Here is a 20,974-nt window from a genome sequence, read left to right as displayed (position 1 = left end):
CTTAACATGAAATCTGCACATAATAAAACCAGTTTGCGTGAATTGTCACTGAAAAGAGGCATGTGTACAGAATACCGAAAACCATCCATGGCTACTGGTCTATGGTAACGTCCTTTCCTCTGTATATCATAAATACTGCATTCTCCAGTACTGTAATTGAAGAACTGCAAGAGTGTTGTAAAAAATCTTATCAAATATTGTGCCCTTGACTTGAGTGGAATTGCCATTTGAATGGATTTGGCTCGTTCCATGTATTTTCTATATTTCTCTTGCTTTTTAAATATTAGGCATGTTTGGACTGGAGTAGGATTTTTGTTTGAGATAATCTGCTTGTCTTCTTTCACCCGATGTCAAAACACTCTGGCATCACAACTAGTTGTGGAGATGATTGTCCCAAGTGGAGTAATGACTTCATGTGGAGGGCAGGGTGGTCTGGTGTCCTAGCACTCAGGACAATGGGCTGAGTTCCCTGGTCTGCCACAGACTTCCTGTGTGACCTTTGGCAAATCAGTGTGTCAGAGAGTTCCCTATCTATAAAATGGGGATAAAAGCACATCCCTACTTCACTGGGGTGTTGTTGTGAGTGTAAATACATTAAGGATTTTAAGCACTTGAATGCTGTAGTAATGAGGGTCTTACAAGCATCTAAGATCTCACTGGGGTGCAAATATCTCTTGTGCTTTTAATAAAATAAATTACAAAAAGGTTGGGGAAGAAAACAGGTAAGAAATTGGCAGCAAACTTATTTTTCTCATGTCAGAATTACTTCACTCGAGTTCTCCATTTCCGTTTTAAAAAGGCACTCATGTTCTAAGTGAACTTTATGCATAACAGAATAAGATAAGCCCTGCTTTTACTGTTTGTTTTGCTGTTAGGCCAGCTACAAATGCATGCATATTGTGAAAACCCTGATATTGTATTATGTGGAAACAAAAGTGATATGGAAGACCAGAGAATGGTGAAAGAAGAGGAGGCAAAGGAACTTGCAGAAAAATACGGGCAAGTATCTTCTTCTTGTGTTTAAAGCAAAACTAAATGTGTTTTTTGAAAGGTCTGTGATATTTCTTTGTGTATTGGAAGGCTCTTATCAGAATGGTCATCTTGGAACACCCCATGGACCTGTCTGATCTCGTATCCTGTCTCTGACAGAGGCAAATGCCAATGCTTTAAGCCAGGATGTGCACCTTACTGTGCAATACTGCAGCATGGGAGAGGTATCTTTTGTGCCCTTCTGCCCTTGCAGTAGAAAACAAAGTAAACACCTCTCAATTACTTGATGGAAAATACATTTCATTTATGAGGAGATGAAGCTGCACAGCACACCACAGAATCCTAGAAATGGCTATAAAGCTGGAAGGGACCTCGAGATCATCTAGTCTGTTCTTCCCCACCCCCCAACTAATGATGAGGCAGGGTTAAGTATACCCTGACAGGCGTACGCTTAGTCTGTCCTTTAAAACCTCCAACCTCTCTAGGTAACTTGTTCCAGCACTTAACTATCCTTAGAGTTTGAAAATTTTTCCTAATATCTAATCTAAATCTCTCTTTCTGCAAATTAAGCCAGTTAATTGTGTCCTACCCTCTGTGGACATTTAAGAACAATTGATCACTGTCCTAGTCAGAACAGCCTTGTCTACATATTTGAAGACTGTTATCGTGTCCCCTCTCAGCCTTCTCTTTTCTAGACTAAACATACAAAGTTCTTTCAATCTTTTTTTTCTCATAGTTCCAACCTCTTCTAGTTCCAAACCATGTTTTCTAAATCTCTTATCATTTTTGTTTCCCCCTCTGGACTCTCCAATTTATCCATGTCATTTTTAAAAGTGCGGTGCCCAAAACTGGACACAATAGCCCAGCTGACGCCTCACCAGTGCTGAGTAAAGCAGAACAATTAACTGCTGCTGCAGTAGTGGCCAGAGCCTTGGGCAGCGTGGGCCAGGCAGCACTGAAGGGCTGGCTGCAGGAGTCTGGCCCAGCCCCACCCCTTCTGCCTGAGGCCCTGCCCCTTCTGGAGGCACAGAGGCCCTCCTCGCCCCTCGCTCCCCCTCACCTTGCCCAGGACCCAGGCTGCCCTGCGTACCGGTAAGTCCGTTAAGTTACTTTCACCAGTGCATATGGGACTGTGTCAAAAGCCAAAATCCGATAAATACTACCCTGTAGTATTTAGTATGACTACAGTAGACAGAGGACCTAATTTCCTTGTGCAGTGAAACCAAGAGTATACTGATCAAGTCACATTTGTGCATCACATTAAATTCTGGAAGAAACTAGAGGCAGTACTAAACAGTGTCACTCTTATTTTAAAGTTAAGCTTAAGCCTCACAAATTTGTCAACTCTGTTATTAGGAAGGGACAGAGCAAGATGGGGTTTAGTGCAATAATACTTCCTTCCTTTTTCCTGCCCTGACTTACATGCTTGTGTAATTCTATTTGTGGGGCACTAACCTCAAACCAGCATAGTTTTTGTAACATGTACCTTTATAAAAAGGAATGGAAATTTGGGAAATGTGAAGCAGTAGATGATGTGTGTTTATATCGAAATCTTTTTGTATGTCACTTCATACATTGATATTACTTGCAGAAGGTGAAATGTCTGTTAAGCTTGTGGTCAAAATACCAACTTGATCAATGTGGGAATCAAAAACTAGAAGGCTGATTCATAGATTTGATTTCACTCTGTGAGCTGCTATATGGTTCTCAGTACTTGTAGGTGGATGAGGAAGGTTGCTATTAATAGGAATGTTCTTACATCTTCAAAAGTTGAGGTAGGAAAGAGGAGTGACTCTGCCTTACTGGGTGAACTGCTGCTGCTAACCATTCTGGATACTACTAAACATTTCCCCCCCATGCCTACCACCAGTAAATGTTGCATTTACAGTGAGGTGTAGAGGAGACAGTCACTAGGAGACTGATTAGTCCGTTATTAAATATTTAACACTTAGCATTAACTGAACCTCACAAATTAAGAGAAGACAAGCAAGAATTATCTGCATTTTACAGATGGTAGTGACCTTTTAAGGCTACCATGCATGGGAGCAAGAGAGGAGATTTTAAAAATTCCACCTATAATTTATCTGTGTAAATTTGTGCCTAAATAAATAGTAATAGGGCTCTCCCTCTACTAATCTGACAGGTTCCTTTGCCCTATGATTGCCCAGTTACCTTGTTTCTCACAGAAATCCAGGCTCCCATTTCTCTTTATTTGTATAAACAGAAGCATAATTTTATCAACCAACGGATTCAGGTGAAAGTCATTTGAAGCTTTTCATTCTTGCAGTCTCCACCCTTGCATTCCTGACCTTCAGCTACCTTAGCTATTTCTTCACCTAATGAGAATGGAAGATTTACGCAGTATGACAGAAGCATGTAGGTTGCTCAGCAGTGGACCCAAGAGACAGAGTTCCTTGAGGCTCTAAAATCTCTTTAACGAAAAGGATTTCCTCTCTCATGAAATGGGTGGGTAAAACATTACCCCAACGATTCGCTCTTTAATGGCTTAAAACTTTTTTTTTATGGGTATAAGAAAAGGAAGAGATGCTTCTGTATTTACAGGAAGCTCAGGTAATTCTGTCATTTGTTTCAACTCCATGATGTATTACTGAGTCATTCTTAATCATCTGCAGGATCCAGCATTTCATCCTAACACTTTCATGTTTAACATACAGCCCAACGCTTTGCAGTGTGTGTATTAAATAAACCTCTCTCCAGCTTTTTGGACCTAGCACCAAGGATACTGCTAAAATCCACTTTTGGCACAGGAGGGAAAGAGAGAGAGCGCGAGAGTGCTAGTTTGAGACTTACTGCTCTAGTCATGATCACCCCTCATCTCCATTTAAAAATGTTCAGTCAAATTAGATGACAGGAAGCTGAATGCAACTGAGCGGACAGTGTAAACCAAGACAGACCATAATCAGACTTTACTGGGACCAGCAGGAGGCTGCTGACTTCCTGTCAAAAGGGAGATATGAGAGAGAAGGGTGAATATTGGAGGCAAATTGGGTACAACAAGTTCAGGTTCCTCTTGCTCTCTCAGCCTGTGTGATAGCCCACTACTTTGGGGACAGTGGCTGAAACACACCTTTTATATTAAGGGCCTTAAATGGCCAGGACAGATTTTGCAATTCTATCTTGTTTTAAAATATAGTGCATAATACAGGTGCTCTGTCCTGGTGGGCCAAGTCCCTTGCTTGAGTAACCACTCTCAGTATACCTTTTGAACTAAGCAACTGGGTTAGACATGATTCACTCTCAAGCCCCCTCCTAGCACACATAATATTCCTGTGTTTGTTTCTGCTTGATCGGGAAAGGCCTTCTAGGAACAGAGACTGTTTGTTTGTTTTTTTTTATCACCACCAATTCACAAGCCTGTGAATAGAGATCCACATGTTCTTTTCAGATCCAGACCGGAAAAGACATCTTGGGAAATAGCTCTTGGGAAAAATATTCTCTGCTCCTGCAGTTGCATTTCATCTTGTAATTTCCTCTGCTGTGAAAATTAGCACCTAAATACGCCTGTCCTTATTTTCATTGATAGATGCCCAATTTATTTATATACAAGTATTTTAAAAAGCAAGCTTGTCCAGTAACAACAAGGTCCTTGCGTCATTCCTCAGGCTGTCAGGATTAATTTTCATGTATGTAGTATGTTAAGGTCCATAAAATTATTAATTTTAAATTGTTCAATGGATAGTCTCCCCCATCTCCGTTTGGTCTTGTGTACATTGCTTAATTTATCATATTGCTTATTCTTTGCATTTCATATAATCAGGAAGTAACTGATTTTAAATGAGACAAAATGGAAGTGTCATCCAGCTCTTTCCTTTCTGAACCCCTCCTTAAGTAAATTGGTTTTAAAATTCAGCCACATCCCTTTGGCATTCTGAGGCTGTCAAAATAGAAAGCAGACAGACAAGTTGAGTGAGGTAATTTCTTTTATTGGACCATCTTCTGCTGGCAAGAGAGACAAGCTTTCAAGCTTACACAGAGCCTGAGAGAGAGCATTCAAATCTATTATCTCACCTTGTGTCTCTAATATCCTGGGACCAACATGGCTAAAACAACAACACTGCATACAGTAGAAAGCAGTAACATGTCAAGGTAGAGAAAGGAAAATGCTTTGTATATTACAGCCTCTGAAGAGGTCTTGAAGTGGAAGTGTGATGTTGTCTGGAACAATCATTAGCTCCCTTCACTTGGGTGAAGCTGCCAGTTACACTTACAGTCTTAGACATGACTTGTTGGATTCTTCTGTTGGCAATAAGAATGGCTTAGTGATTCATTACATAGCTGAAATGTAAATGACAGAATTACCTGCCCTTCCTGTAAGGCAACACCTGAGATTTTTCCGAGTGTTTGCCTGTTTGGGCTAGGCTGAGAATTTCACATTTCTGTGCTGAACAGTTTCCATGGGGAGTATGGCAGTAGTTTACAAAGGATAAAAATATACATTTTCCACCTGAATTGATCCTAAGGAACAGTTTCAGAGATCACAGCAAATCAAGACTTTGGAAACTACCTCTCATTTCTGAAATGGATCTTCTACTTTTAGTTTTCTCCTCCTCACTCCTTCAGCAGCTGTGTGACCTATACATGCAGTCCTAAAAGATGTTAGTGTTTTTAGTGTTATACAGTGTAAATTTTGAGGCTGTAACTTAGTTTTCATGAGTGCAGGTACCCTTGCAGGGTGACATGCTAACTCTAGATGAAGCTGTACTTTTATGGCAAAATGTCAAAATGACTTTGACCCAGAAGAGCAGTGTATAAAGCAATGATTAGGGAAAGTTTCCAATTATTGTCCTGGGCCACTCTCACCTGAAACATTTATTTCAGTAGGAAAATCTAGGATTTCACTAATATGAAGCCTGTTTATTGGATTAATATTGCAAATTATACTAGATTTGTAGATGATACATGACAAAGGGTCAAAAGTATGTTTACTTGGAGAATTTTTGTTCAGCAACAGATTCAAAATATTAAGAACACAAAGTATTTCTACCTTTTTACTAAACACATCTCCTTTATTTCATCAAATTAATATTCTTTCCCCTGTGTTTGCATCTTGTGTCAGAAGATTAATGAATTATAAACAAGGATTATCCCCTCTTTAGCTCTGGAGCACAGCTTCAAGTGTTTAAACAGACTTTCAGGAAGTTCACTAAATATATAAAAAGCAGGAATGTTGGGGGATAGTGGGTTGTCTGGATTACCAGGGAGTAAAAGGAGCAGCTGAGGAGGAGAAGGACACTGCACAATAGCTAAATTACTTTCGTATCCATCTTCACTGCAGAGGATGTTGTGGAGACCCATACTCTTTCCTGGTAATAAGGATGAGGTATTATCAGAGACTAGAGTTGTGAAAGAGGAGGCACTGGCACAAACCTAGGCCAGCTGTTAAATACCCAAGGGATCTGAGGGAACTTGCAGAGCTACCCAGACAAATATGGAGGGGGTATAAGGAAACAATAAGACAGTATTGGTCAGCATGGTACACTGTGGTCTCAGCATACCAACAGTCTAAATTTTTGTTGTCAAGTGTATTGAAGGCATCATAGAGAGAGCAGAATTTTCAGGAGGGATTTGAAGGAGGATAATGAGGTAGCTTTTAGGATATCTATGGGAAGCTCCTCCCACACATGAAGGGCAGTATGGGAGAAAGCATGAGGGTGCTTGTTTAAAAATATAAGTGGGCAATGGAGGCTGGTATCATAGGCTCTCTCCCAGATGTCATGGCTAGGAGCAGAGCTTATTGTTAAGTGAGATGTGAGTCCAAGGGGTCTTACGCTACCTTTTCCCTCATGGCCAATTTTTAAAAGTTAAGGGGAAAAAAATAAAAGAATTGGGATTTACTACTGCTCTGGCCAAGCTGTATCTATTTACACAGTGTGGATCAGGATAGTGATGACGACAGCTGTCCTTTCACTGTTATGCCATGGCTTTTTCATGCAGGAGTTTCATTTGATTTAACCAAATGATTTCCTGCCTGCTTGGCTCTGTATGGCTAATACAGTTTCCAGGGTTGAATTCCTTCTTCCTCCTTCATCTTGGTATGTGGATTATTCTCATGAGCTCAACTCTGCCATCAGTGTATAGCATAGTTCACAGTCTATAGCAGGGGTGGTCAAACTATGGCCTGCGGGCCATGTCTGGCCTGCGGGACTGTCATAAACAGATAGCTAAGAGTTAATGTCTCTTACACCTGGAAAGAAATACCTGAAACACCTGACCAGAGGACCAATTAGGAAACCAGACTTTTTCAGATCTGGGTGGAGGGAAGTTTGTGTCTGAGTTCTTTGTCTTGTATCTGTCCCTCTCGGCTATGGGGAGGATTTCTGTTTCCAAGTTGTGAGTACAGAGATCATAAAACAAAAGGGAACTCCAGGGAATTGAGTCTGTGCTCACCGGGGAATTGGTGGGAGGAAGAAGTCAGGGGGAAATCTGTGTGTGTTAGATTTACTAGCCTGACTTTGCATTCCCTCTGGGTGAGGAGGGAAGAGAGATTAGCTCTCGGTACTTCTGTTTTCCAAGGCTGGAAACGGGGAGGGTGGAATCCCTCTGTTTAGATTCACAGAGTTTGCTTCTGTTTATCTCTCCAGGAACCCAGGGAGGGAATATCTGGAAGGGAGAAGGGAAGGGAAATGGTTTATTCCCCTTTGTTGTGAGACTCAAGGAATTTGGGTCTTGGGGTCCCCAGGGAAGGTTTTCGGGGGGACCAGAGTGCCCCAAAACACTCTAATTTTTTGGGTGGTGGCAGCTTTACCAGGTCCAAGCTGGTAACTAAGCTTGGAGGTTTTCATGCTAACCCCCATATTTTGGACGCTAAGGTCCAAATCTGGGACTAGGTTTATGATATGGTGGCAGAGGTGGGATAGATAGAAGCCAGTAGGAATATTACATTTTTCTTTTCTCTGCTAGGGGCTTTTAAGCAGCGAGAAACAGTTTAGTTTTAAAAGGGAACCAGAGAGAATTTTTTTTTTCTGCTCTCTCTGGCAGTTGTGGCTTGCATATTAAGCAAGGAACCATTAAGCTGTGACAAAAGGGTCTTTTGTGACACAATAGCACTCCCATTAGGAGTCAAATACCAGCACTATACACATGCAAATAAAGTGGTTTTTCTGGTTTACTTTACATTGAAAAGATTAGCTAGAGGAAGAAAGGGAAAAAGGCACTGTTGCTAGGTAGACCCCAGGAGGCAACAGAGAACCTGCAGTTCAGACAACAAACACCAGAGGGCACCCCAACACAAGAAAACAAGAACCATGACTTCCAAGGAAAAAAGGGAGGCAGAAGAACAATTCAAAGAAGCTGAACACAGGCGACAACTGGAAATAAAACAAAGAGATGGAACTAAGAGAAAGAGAGGCGGCCTACAAAAAGAGAACGAGCAGCCAGAGAGGCGGCCTACAAAAGAGAGCAAGAAGCCAAAGATGTAGACCACCAAAAACAGCTAGAACTCCAGAGGGAAGCCCACCAACAGGCCATGGAATTAGAAAAGGCTAAGCAAAACACAGCCAACCCTAACAACCCTGCGCCAATGATTGTTCCACAGCACAGAAAACTTCCCACCTACAAGGCACGTGATGACACCGAGGCCTTCTTGGAAAATTTTGAAAGAGCCTGTCTTGGGTACAGCATCCCTGAAGACCAGTACATGGTAGAATTGAGGCCACAGCTCAGTGGACCTTTAGCAGAGGTGGCAGCTGAAATGCCTAAGCAGCAAATGAATGACTATAAACTTTTTCAAACCAAGGCCAGATACAGAATGGGAATAACCCTGGATCATGCCCGTCGGCGTTTCAGAACCCAAAAGTGGAAACCAAATGTGTTATTTCCCAAACACGCCTACTACGTTGGGAAAAATTATAAGGCCTGAATATCAGGACACAACGTTAAATCCTTGGAAGAACTGCACCTCCTCATACAAATGGAGCAGTTCTTGGATGGTGTTCCTGAGGACATAACACGGTACATACAAGATGGAAAACCCAAAAATCTCGCTGAGGCGGGGGAGATTGGAGCCAGATGGATGGAACTGGCAGAAAGCAAGAAAGTTACTGTCAAGGGGAACAAATACCCCAGAGGGCACACCGACCATAAAACCTACAACCGAGGACAGCCAAAGACCCCACATACAACCCAAGTAAAGCCACAGACGCCCTATTCTTCCACCTCACCAATCTCCAGTAACTCACCTCGACCCAGTGACCCATCAGATGGAAGATGCTTTAAGTGTAATGAACTGGGACATATCAAGGCCAACTCTCCAAAGAACGCCATCCGAGTGCAGTTCATTACACCACCATCACCCACAAGATCCCCAGGCCCAGATGCCTCTCAAATACCCTTGGAGCGAAGGGAAAATTTGAGAGTGGGCGGAAAGAAGGTTACTGCGTGGAGAGACACGGGGGCACAAGTGTCAGCTATCCACCAATCCTTCGTTGACCCCAAATTCATCAACCCAAAGGCCAAAGTTACAATTTACCCCTTCATGTCACAAGCTGTAGACTTGCCTACAGCTCAACTGCCTGTCCAGTACAAAGGCTGGTCAGGAATGTGGACTTTTGCAGTCTGACAATTATCCTATCCCCATGCTACTGGGGGAAGACTTGGCCAACCAGGTAAAGCGGGCCAAGCGAGTGGGAATGGTTACACGTAGCCAAACCAGGCAAGCTTCCAGACCCATTCCTGTTCCTAAGCCGTCCACAGAGGCCCCGTCTGTGTTACCAGAGACCCAGACAGAGGTAGTGGACCCGGATTCCATGCCAACCACTGAAACAGCCACAGCACCTCTAGTCCCAGGCCCGGAACTGGAACAGCAACCAGCATCAGCAATTGCAACCACATCTTCAAACTCAATGCCAGAGGGCACCAGTGAGTCAGAACTGGCAGAAGCAACAGTCAGCCATACCCAAAAGGCTCAGCCAGAGCCTGAAATACCACCTGGTGCACCAGCGGAGAGTGGTTCACCAGCAACGGAAACAACCCCATCACCTACATCGCTTCCAGAGGGACCAAGCCCAAGTCCACAGTCTGAGGAAGAACTGGTAACCCTAGCCTCAAGGGAACAGTTCCAGACTGAGCAGGAAGCAAGTGACAGCCTTCAGAAAGCTTGGGCGGCGGCACGGAGCACCCCACCGCCTCTCAGCTCTTCTAATCGATCCCGGTTTGTTATAGACCAAGGACTTTTATACAAGGAGATTCTTTCTGGTGGACACCGGGAAGAATGGCAGCCGCAAAAACAGTTGGTGGTTCCAACTAAGTACCGGGGGAAGCTCTTAAGCTTAGCCCATGATCATCCCAGTGGCCATGCTAGGGTGAACAGAACCAAGGACCGGTTGGGGAAGTCCTTCCACTGGGAAGGGATGGGCAAGGACGTTGCCAAGTATGTCCGGTCTTGTGAGGTATGCCAAAGAGTGGGAAAACCCCAAGACCAGGTCAAGGCCCCTCTCCAGCCACTCCCCATAATTGAGGTCCCATTTCAGCGAGTAGCTGTGGATATTCTGGGTCTTTTCCGAAAAAAGACGCCCAGAGGAAAGCAGTACGTACTGACTTTCGTGGACTTTGCTACCTGATGGCCGGAAGCTGTAGCTCTAGGCAACACCAGGGCTAACACTGTGTGCCTGGCCCTAACAGACATTTTTGCCAGGGTAAGTTGGCCCTCCGACATCCTTACTGATTCAGGATCTAATTTCCTGGCAGGGACCATGCAAAAACTCTGGGAAACGCATGGGGTGAACCACTTGGTTGCCACCCCGTACCACCATCAAACCAATGGCCTGGTGAAAAGGTTTAATGGAACTTTGGGGGCCATGATACGTAAATTGGTCAACGAACACTCTAATAATTGGGACCTAGTGTTGCAGCAGTTGCTGTTTGCCTACAGGGCTGTACCATATCCCAGTTTAGGGTTTTCACCGTTTGAACTTGTGTATGGTCACGAGGTTAAGGGGCCATTACAGTTGGTGAAGCAGCAATGGGAGGGGTTTACGCCTTCTCCAGGAACTAACATTCTGGACTTTGTAAGGAACCTACAAAGCACCCTCCGACACTCCTTAGCCCTTGCTAAAAAGAACCTAAAGGATGCTCAGAGCAAAAGGCCTGGTATGACAGACATGCCAGAGAACGTTCCTTCAAGGTAGGAGACCAGGTTATGGTCTTGAAGGCGCAACAGGCCCGCTACGCCCATATGTTTGGGGACGGCGGTTCCAGCTACAAACTTACCATGCTGCGCTAAAGTGGCTTCATAGTGCCAAGGGGAACAACAACAAACTTCTTCATTGCAGTTTAGCTCTCCAAGATTTTGAAATTCAGCACATCTCAGGAGCTTCTAACAAAGTAGCTAATGCACTCTCCCGTGAGAGTTTCCTACAATCCAGTAGTTAAAAAGTGTTCTTAAAATGTACAAGTCTGTTAGTTATATACTTAGTGGTATATGTAAAGGTGCACGTGTTGTATTAATCTGTTTATTTTAAAGTTCTAGAAGGAAATCGCCGCCAGTGAGCTTCCGCACTGTCTGCAATTTGGGGGGCGTGTCATAAACAGATAGCTAAGGGTTAATGTCTCTTACATCTGGAAAGAAGTACCTGAAACCTGCAGAGGACCAATCAGGAAACCAGACTTTTTCAGATCTGGGTGGAGGGAAGTTTGTGTCTGAGTTCTTTGTCTTGTATCTGTCCCTCTCGGCTATGGGGAGGATTTCTGTTTCCAAGTTGTGAGTACAGAGATCATAAAACAATAAGGGTTATTGTTTTTTTTTTCTTTTGTATTTATATGGTGTAGTTGCTGGAGTGTTTTGAATTGTATTCTTTTTGAATAAGGCTGTTTATTCATATTTCTTTTAAGCAATTGACCCTGTATTTGTCACCTTAATACAGAGAGACCATTTTTTTTATGTATTTTCCTTTCTTTTTACATAAAGCTTTCTTTTTAAGACCTGTTGGAGTTTTTCTTTAGTGAGGAACTCCAGGGAATTGAGTCTGTGCTCACCAGGGAATTGGTGGGAGGAAGAAGTCAGGGGGAAATCTGTGTGTGTTAGATTTACTAGCCTGACTTTGCATTCCCTCTGGGTGAGGAGGGAAGAGAGATTAGCTCTCGGTACTTCTGTTTTCCAAGGCTGGAAACGGGGAGGGTGGAATCCCTCTGTTTAGATTCACAGAGTTTGCTTCTGTTTATCTCTCCAGGAACCCAGGGAGGGAATACCTGGAAGGCAGAAGGGAAGGGAAATGGTTTATTCCCCTTTGTTGTGAGACTCAAGGAATTTGGGTCTTGGGGTCCCCAGGGAAGGTTTTCGGGGGGACCAGAGTGCCCCAAAACACTCTAATTTTTTGGGTGGTGGCAGCTTTACCAGGTCCAAGCTGGTAACTAAGCTTGGAGGTTTTCATGCTAACCCCCATATTTTGGACGCTGAGGTCCAAATCTGGGACTAGGTTTATGATAGGGACCCTCCTGCCCGGCCCCTGAGCTCCTGGCCCGGGAGGTTAGTCCTTGGCCCCTTCCCCACGGTTCCCCCTCCCCCGCAGCCTCAGCTCACCCTGCTGCCGGCGCAATGCTCTGGGTGGCAGGGCTTGGGAGCTCCTGGGGCAGCGCAGCTGCAGAGCCTGGCCTGACCTGGTGCTCTGTGCTGTGCACTTGCGGCAGCATGGCTCGGCAGCATGGCTGTGGTGCCACTAGTCACCAGTGCTCCAGGCAGCACGGTAAGGGGGCAGGGAGCAGGGGGGGCTTGGATAGAGGGCAGGGGAGTTCAGGGTGGTGGTCAGGGAGTGGGAATGTGGTTAGGGGTTGGGGTGGTCAGAGGGCGGGAACAGGAGTTGAATAGGAACAGGGGTCTCGGGGGGCAGTCAGGAAGGAGAGCAGGGGTTGGATGGGGCAGTGGGGGGCAGTCGGGGACAGGAAGTGGGGGGGTGTAGATGGGGCAGGTGTCCTGGGGGGTTGATGTCAGGGAATGGGGAGGCTGGATGGGGCAGGAGTCCCGGGGGGGGGGGTGGATAGGAGGTGGGAGCCGGCCTTCGACCCCCTCCGCTAACCGGCCCTCCATACATTTCCAAAACCTGATGCGGCCCTCAGGCCAAAAAGTTTGCCTGCCCCTGGTCTACAGACCCTTTCTCCACAGTCTATGCCCCCTGCCTTTTTTTCCCCCTTTTTTTTGGCCCATTATTCACTGTGCTGGTGACTTCTGATGCTTATTCTAGACTATTGACTGAATCCCTCCTTCACTCCTCAGTCCCAGAGCTGCCTCTTCCATCCCTTTCTGCACAGTATCCTATGAAGAATTTTCTACATTTCTTCATTTAAAGCCTGGAAATAAACTGAATTTATCACTGCCTGGACCTCCTTTATTCCGTCTGCACCTTGTCATTGTCTTTCATCAAAGCAATTGGTAGCTTCCTCTTGCTGAATGTCAGCATCTCACTTAGACCCTCTTATATCCTCTATCACCACATGCCTCTCTGTTTATGCTCTCTCCCCTATCATCAGCCATTCTGTCTCCAGTGAACGTTCCCGTTACTGTTCACCCTTTCCTGTGGTGTGTGTGGGAAGGGAAGCTTCATTTGACCCACAGATTCTTTTTCCCAAGATATTATAGGGGGTTATCTGGTGTACATCGATAGAAGTCAAGGGAAACAACAGAGAACTTCCATATGGTTATGGATGGAGAGATCTTTTATATATGGAGAATAATGCTCTTGAGACCCATTTGGGAGTAGCAGCATTCTCCATGATATTTGAAGCCCCGGAAATACCATAGTATTACAGTATCCAACTCACTAACTTTTCTTTTTTTTCTTTCCCTCAATTTCATTATCTGCTTCTTTTTTCTGCATCTCTCTCTCTATCGCCATATCCCTTTTCTTATTTCTGCCTAGTGTCACTCTTATCTTTTCTAGTCTCATCTCCATTTCCCGAGTCACCCTTTCCCGTCTTTCTTCTCCAATATGCGCAAATCAAGGTTGTCCATCCCTTTCTTTTCCTCTTTTACCACTTTCACACGTGTTCCTCCTCCTGTTCTCTCTCTCCTGCTTCCCCCCCCCAATCTCAATGCCTGTCTTTTGTCCCCTATCTTGCCTCCATGCCTCTTCTCCTGAGTCGCCAGTCTCGTCTTGCACCCTAAGGTCCTGAGAGGAACAGGGAGTCCAGATCAATGAAGAGACAATGACTGACCATCCCACATGCACTTCCATTGTCTCTGATGTTTGCCACCACCCAAATCGGAATCCTTAAGTGGCCCATTCCCCTGCATTCCTTGCAGCTGCCACTCTGTGCAGGAAATAGTGAGATTCACATAATGAGAGAGTCCGTGGAGGAAGCACCTAGAGCAGGAGTTGAAGAGACAGCTGTTCTCCAAGACCTTGAGGTCCTTAGGAGCTGGAGGAATACAATACGTGAAGAGTGTTATGTCCTTGGTTCTTTTCTGCTGGAGGGAAACTTTTTTGGGAGGGACATCACACATGCGCAGTGGCTGTGGTACATACATTTTTTTTCTTTAATAAGCATTGACTTCGCATCAGTTCAGCTACACCTATGGTAGCTAGTGTACAAGATCTCTTGGCAGCCTATATATGTGAGCACTCCCATGATTGCTACCACCAATAGAGCAGCCATGATGGGAAATTTTTAAGAAAAATGCTTGTGAAGATGAGGCCCAACAGAGCAGTTGTATTTGTTTGTGGTTAAAAGAAAGGACTGGAACACAGAACTCCAGGGTTATTTTTTTCCTGGCTCATTGTGGAATTCACATAATCCACTGGTGCCTCAGTAAAATGGGGTAATACCCACCTCACCGGGCTGTTAAGAGGTTAATTAATATTTGTCCTGCTATTGCATCTCTAAGCACATCACAAAGGGTTGCATTTCAATTTCAGCTTCTGTTGAATTCTGTTTGATTCTGTTGACCTCTCTAAGGAGAATGTTTTAATGCACTTGGCCATAACCATATAATGCATTCCTTCCAGGGAAGGTCTCACTTGATTTGTGATGGTGTTTGGTTTTTGTTTTGTTTTATCCTTTACAGGATACCGTATTTTGAAACAAGTGCAGCCAATGGAACTAATGTGAGCAAGGCAGTTGAAACTCTGCTTGACCTTATCATGAAGCGCATGGAACGGTGCGTGGACAAGTCATGGATACCCGAGGGGGTAGTACGGTCCAATGGACACAGCTCTACTGAGCAGCTACATGAGGATAAAGATAAAGGCAAATGTGGTTGTTGAGAAACAAACTTTATTGCAACAATTAAATTAACAAATTTATGTTAAAGTATAGTACAGTTGCAGCTTAATGGATTCATTTATGGACAGCTCTTACCATATGGATATATAGTAACAAAGCTGTATTAATTATTGGTATTTGCTTTCTAACAACATTAACCATTGCTTGGCAAATGTTTAATTTATTAGCAGTTAGCCAGACATATGTTTGTTTAGGTTTGGTGCAACATTGGACACTCAACCTTCAGTATCTTTGACTGGTTTACCATTGTTACAGACTATGGAGGTCTTTAAGTCCAATTTGAACAGAAATGTTCCATCATTACAGCAGTAATGATAAACAGCAAACTGTATGTGCTTTGCAAAAGCAGGCAAATAATTTTTCCTTGTTTTTCCATGAATTATTTGTTTCTAATGACAGGAGCTAAAATAGGGCTATTTTTATATGGAATAAAAAGCTGTCTGGAGAAATGTACAGCACTACTGCTATGCCATGCAGTCTTTAACTTGATCTCCTAAACTCCAACTGTACTATAGGAAAGATTCAGTACATTAGAATAGATCACCTAACATGAATTTCAAGAACGTGCTGAGGCATATACATACCAAGGGCAGGTCTACACTTAAAATGCTCTATTGGTGCAGTTGCGCCACTGTACCACTTACTCCTACACCGACAGGCGAGAGCTTTCCTGACAGCATAGTTAATCCATCTCCCTGTGAGGCAGTAGCTATGTCGACAGGAGAAGCTCTCTGATCGACATAGCACTGTCTACACGAGGGATTAGGTCGGGATAACTGACTCGTTCGGGTGTGGATTTTTCATACTCCTGAGCAAAGTAGTTATACCGATTTATAGGTCTGCAGTGTAGAACAGATCGTAGATGGGGTGTTTGTTTATGAATGCATACATTTTATATACAAACTCTTTTATGTTTTAACAGGAATTTAGGGCAAGCTAAGTTCCAGCAAAATTTCATCAGAGCTAGTGCTTTGCACTGAATTTGTTTGTACCAAGCGTACATTTGGAACATTTCTTCTTCAAATTTGGACTGAAAATTTTAATATTGGTCTTATTCTGGTGAGCTATAACTGCCTAAGATATCAATGCTGTTTAAATTAGTATATCTGTAAATTTATAAAGCTGGTTTTCTTCTGTTTACCTCTGGGTCCTGTACATCTTGTACACATTTTGTATGTGTTTTGTTCATTCCCTTTAAAGTCTCACCTAAAGTAAAACTGAGGGATTATGATTTGATTATATAAAGGAATACTCTTTCTGGTGGATGATCATTTTTATTTATCCTCAGATATGATATAAAGAATAATCAGTATTTTTTTACATTTCTTTTCAGCCTGATTATGTGATATGCCTAATAAACTGTTTTCTACTGTAGCAGGTTCATATAACTCTAAAATATTGCCAAGTAAAGTCTCAACATGCCAAATTCAAAGTCTTTTTATAGACTTTTCATAGCAATTTGTTTACAGAACTCCAAAGCTACTGCTGCTTTTAGAAATTAAATATTTATTTATTTAAAAGTGCTAGTTATTTTGGCTACCACATGCTCAGGCAAACTTCTACAGTCAGATGGCAGCATGAGATGTAATTAATATATTTTTAATTAAAAAAATTGAATATGTTAAAAGGACCAAAAATGTGTACTAGAAAGGTATCTGAGAAGAAAGTGATATCTTCACTGAATTGAATAGAAACTTTGATGTAAATTTTCAGTCGCTTTTTAGAAATATAGAAAGTGTTAAAACTCATTGCTAGCTGTCAAAACACATTCCATAAAGCAATGTGTTTGTTCTTTAACAAACACAAAATGTAAATATTAGATTTTTATCACAACTTACCCAGAAGATATAACCATGTGCAATATAACTTGAATGCTAAGGCACTATGACAGAAGTAAAGCATTTTCTACTGTATGAATTACTGTATTTTCTACTGTACCGTACCAAGAATCAAAATGCCTGTAGACCAGAGTTACTGTAGTCTAATTCATGAGTGCCTTTCAAAGTTGCCATCGCCTGGGCGGCCAGTAGCAACAAGTATTCTACTGTGGAACCGGGGGCAGCTCTAGGTATTTTGCCGCCCCAAGCACGGCAGGCAGGCTGCATTCAGCGGCTTGCCTGCGGGAGGTCCCCGGTCCCCCGAATTCGGCAGCAGCCTGCAGGAGGTCCGCCAAAGCCGCGGGACCAGCAGACCCTCCGCAGGCATGCCGCCAAAGGCAAGGTGCCTGCCGGCTTCGTGGCGACCGACAGAGCGCCCCCACGGCTTGCTGTCCCAGGCACGCGCTTGGCGTGCTGGTGCCTGGAGCCGCCCCTGTGTGGGACACAATACGTTTCAGTGCACTTAAGTGTCTAGGGTTTTTAATGCAGAAATGTAACCCTTCGCTTTTCAGAGGGTTCCAATGGAATTTTGCCACTTATTAAAGTTAATAGGAGTTGTGTGGCTAAAATTTCCAATTCCTGAAAAAAGTAAGGATAAGTGCAGCCAACTACTGAGTTTAAATTACTACTGAGGTTACTTAAGTATATTTCCCTTTGAATACACGTTTAGATTTTATACTAAATACTGTAATTGCCATATTTTGTCCTACATTTGTATGTATCTATTTTAAAATGCTGTAAAATCAAAAATCTATCTTCATGAAATTGCTTTGACGTAATGCCATAAATATATATCTGTATGAAAAATCTATTATACCAATATTTCAATTTGAGTTATTTATAGCACAACTTTGCACCTACTGCAACTTTCATCAGAGATCAAGCCCAGTGATTTGAGTCTCTTAACAATCCGGTTAGTGACACCATTAAACCAATCTAGAGCTGGTCAAAAATCAGAATTTCCATGATGTGGAAAATTCTGATATTTTAAAATCTATTTTTGTGCCAAATTAGGAAAAAAAGGTTGAAATACTGAATTTTATGCTATTGGCATAAACAGTTGGGCTCCTTGCATCGATAAACAGGAGGGATTAGAAAACAGCCATTTGACTCCTAGACAGCTATGGCTAAGGGTTTTATTGGGCTGATACAGTGCCTATCAGCTGAGCCAACTTCACCATTTTGAATTTGGTGGAATTGACCATGAAAATAGTCATTTTGTGCCTTCCCCAGAGTCACATTAGTGGCAGTTACAATAAAATGACTTTGTACACTAAATTTGCCAAAGCCTGAATGTTGTACCTGTTTTGACCGGGAAAGCTGTCTTTGCTCCAAAGTCAGTCTAGTTTTCACTCAAAGCGTACAGAGTTTGGTGTAAATGGAGCCCATCTGAGTTGGTGACCAAATCAGAGTAACCTGGCATGGTAAATAGTTTTATATTTTAGTATGTGAATTGGTCCAAATCCTCACCCCTCCTGCACCAAGCAGGAGTAAACTGGCCTTGGTGCAGAGATCCTGCATGCCAGGGACAGAGGTAGGAGCAACATCTCCCTTCGGCAAGGTGCAGAGTGGGAAGCAGAACGGTCCTGCGTCAGATGTGGCAATCTGAAGATTGTGGAATGGTGAATATCGGCTGTATCCTCTGCAGGGGTGAATCTGACACCCCCATTTTTGACAATACAGGAAAGACTATCCCCAGAAAGCAGGTGCAGGGAGTACCTCCTTACATCTTACTGCTATTGGCCCTCTTTGGGGGAGGAAGACGGTAAGGTGTTTTTTTGTTTTCCCCATCTCAGACTCCAAAACCACTGAGGAAATCAGCCCTGTCTTGCCCTTACACTGAATAAGTTGCATGAAAGGACTTGATCCTGCAAGGTCCTGAGTATGGTGACCCAATCCCTCAAAACAGTTACACGGTCCCTACCTTGAATCGTGAGTAGATCTACTGACTTAGGACTCTTCATGTGCTTAAGTGCTTTCCTGGACTGGGCTGGAGTACTCAGCACCTCATAAGATCAAGCTCTAGAACAGGGGTTCTCAAACTTAATTGCACTGTGACTCCAGGAGGCAGGATCGAAACCCACGCCTGCCTGAGTCCTGCTGCCCTGGGTAGGGGTCCAAAGCCCAATGGCGTCAGTCCCAGACGGGGCCTGTAACCTGAACCCTGCCACCCAGGCCTGGAGCCCTCGGGCTTCAACTTTGGCCCCAGGTAGTGGGGCCTGGGCTTTGGCCACAGCTAGTTTAAGCCAGCTTTGGCAACCCCATTAAAATGAAGTCATGGCCCACTTTGGGATCCTGACCCACCGTTTTGAGAACCGCTGCTGTAGAACTTTTAAGTGTGGTCTGAGCTATTCTTTACTGTGTTGAGTGACAATCTGTTGAACATATTCATAAATTACCCCTTTTTTTTTTCAGATAAACAGGTGGCAAAATTTGCAGATGATACAAAGCTATTCAACATAGTTAAGACTGCGAAGAGTTACAAAGGGACCTCACAAAACTAGGCAACAAAAGGGAAGATGAAATTCAATGTTGATAAATGCAAAGTAGTGCACATTGGAAAACAAATCTCAACTTTACATACAAAATGAATGGAGTCTGAATTAGCTGTTAACACTCAAGAAAGAGATCTTGGAGTCATTGTGGATAGTTCTCTGAAAACATCCACTCAGTGTGCAGCAGCAGTCAAAAAAGCAAACAGAATGTTGAGAATCATTAAGAAAGGGACAGATAATAAGACAGAAAATATCATATTACCTCTATATAAATCCATGGTAGGTACACACCTTGAATACTGTGTGCAGATCTGGTCACCCCATCCCAAAAAAGATATATTGGACATAGAAAAGATACAGAGATGGACAACTAAAATTATTAGGGGTATGAAACAGGAGGAAAGATAAAAAATGACTGGGAATTTTCAGATTAGAAGAGAAATGACTAAGGGGGGGATATGATAGAGGCCTATAAAATTTTGACTGGTGTGAAGAAAGTGAATAAGGAAATGTTATTCAATACACATAACACGAGAACTAGCAGTCACCCAATGAAATTAATAGGCAGCAGGTTTTAAAAACCAACAAAAGGAAGTACTACTTCACACAACATAAAGTCAACCCGTGGAACTCTTTGCCAGGGGATGCTGTGAAGACCAAAATTATAACAGGATTAAAAAAAAAAACTAGATAAATTCCTGGAGAATAGATCCAACAGTGGCTATTAGCCGGGATGGGGAGGGATGCTACACCATGCTCTGAGTGTCCCTAGCCTGTTGCCAGAAGCTGGGAATGGGCAACAGGATGGATCACTTGATGATTACCTGTTCTGGTCATTCCCTCTGAAGCACCTGGCCTTGACCACTGTCAGAAGACAGGATACTGGGCTAGATGGACCATTGGTCTGACCCAGTATGACCATTCTTATGTAAAAATTAATTGTAATAATCAAAGTGTTTAGTAAAGAAACTCCCCAACATGATGCCTCTCAAGATAGCAACAATGTGAGAGAGCCTTGATAAATAATGCATTTTAAAAATCTTGGTCTACTAGGAAACACATTTATATAAGTTTCCATCCCCAGTCACAAATCTAGCATTCTGGAGCAAAGTCACTAAAATATAGTCCAACAAACAAATGTTTATTTAACATGCCCCTCACTTTTCCCTCCACCGCACCCTACTCACCAGTGTTGTCCTTGGTCAGTGGAGACTCGGAGTTCAGAGGTGCTTTCATGTGAGTACACCTCCCAGGTAGGGGGAAAGAAGGCACCTTGCTCGTTCCTCCAGCTGCTCACTGTTTGCTCTGGCCATGGCTGATAGTTGTGCCACCAATCACTCCACCACTCTGTTGCCAATGGCCCTGCGCAGTCACCTTCTG

At 43.4% G+C, this 20,974-nt stretch overlaps 1 protein-coding gene across 7 annotated transcripts in view; it reads left to right on the top strand.

Annotated features, from left to right (window-relative positions):
- The window catches only part of RAB27A (RAB27A, member RAS oncogene family), a 95,615-nt gene extending 78,261 nt beyond the window's left edge, over positions 1 to 17,354 (top strand). For all 7 annotated transcript variants that reach the window (XM_030576739.1, XM_030576742.1, XM_030576738.1 and 4 more), the window contains 2 exons: positions 876 to 999; positions 15,005 to 17,354. In XM_030576739.1, coding sequence (XP_030432599.1) covers positions 876 to 999; positions 15,005 to 15,203 — 323 coding nt within the window. In that variant the 3' untranslated portion in view covers positions 15,204 to 17,354. The remainder of the gene's footprint in view (positions 1 to 875; positions 1,000 to 15,004) is intronic.
- The last annotated feature ends 3,620 nt before the right edge of the window (positions 17,355 to 20,974 follow it).

The sequence above is a fragment of the Gopherus evgoodei genome, chromosome 10 (assembly GCF_007399415.2).
Source record: "Gopherus evgoodei ecotype Sinaloan lineage chromosome 10, rGopEvg1_v1.p, whole genome shotgun sequence".
Lineage (NCBI taxonomy): Eukaryota > Metazoa > Chordata > Testudines > Testudinidae > Gopherus > Gopherus evgoodei.
This window is presented reverse-complemented; position numbering and strand designations above follow the sequence as displayed.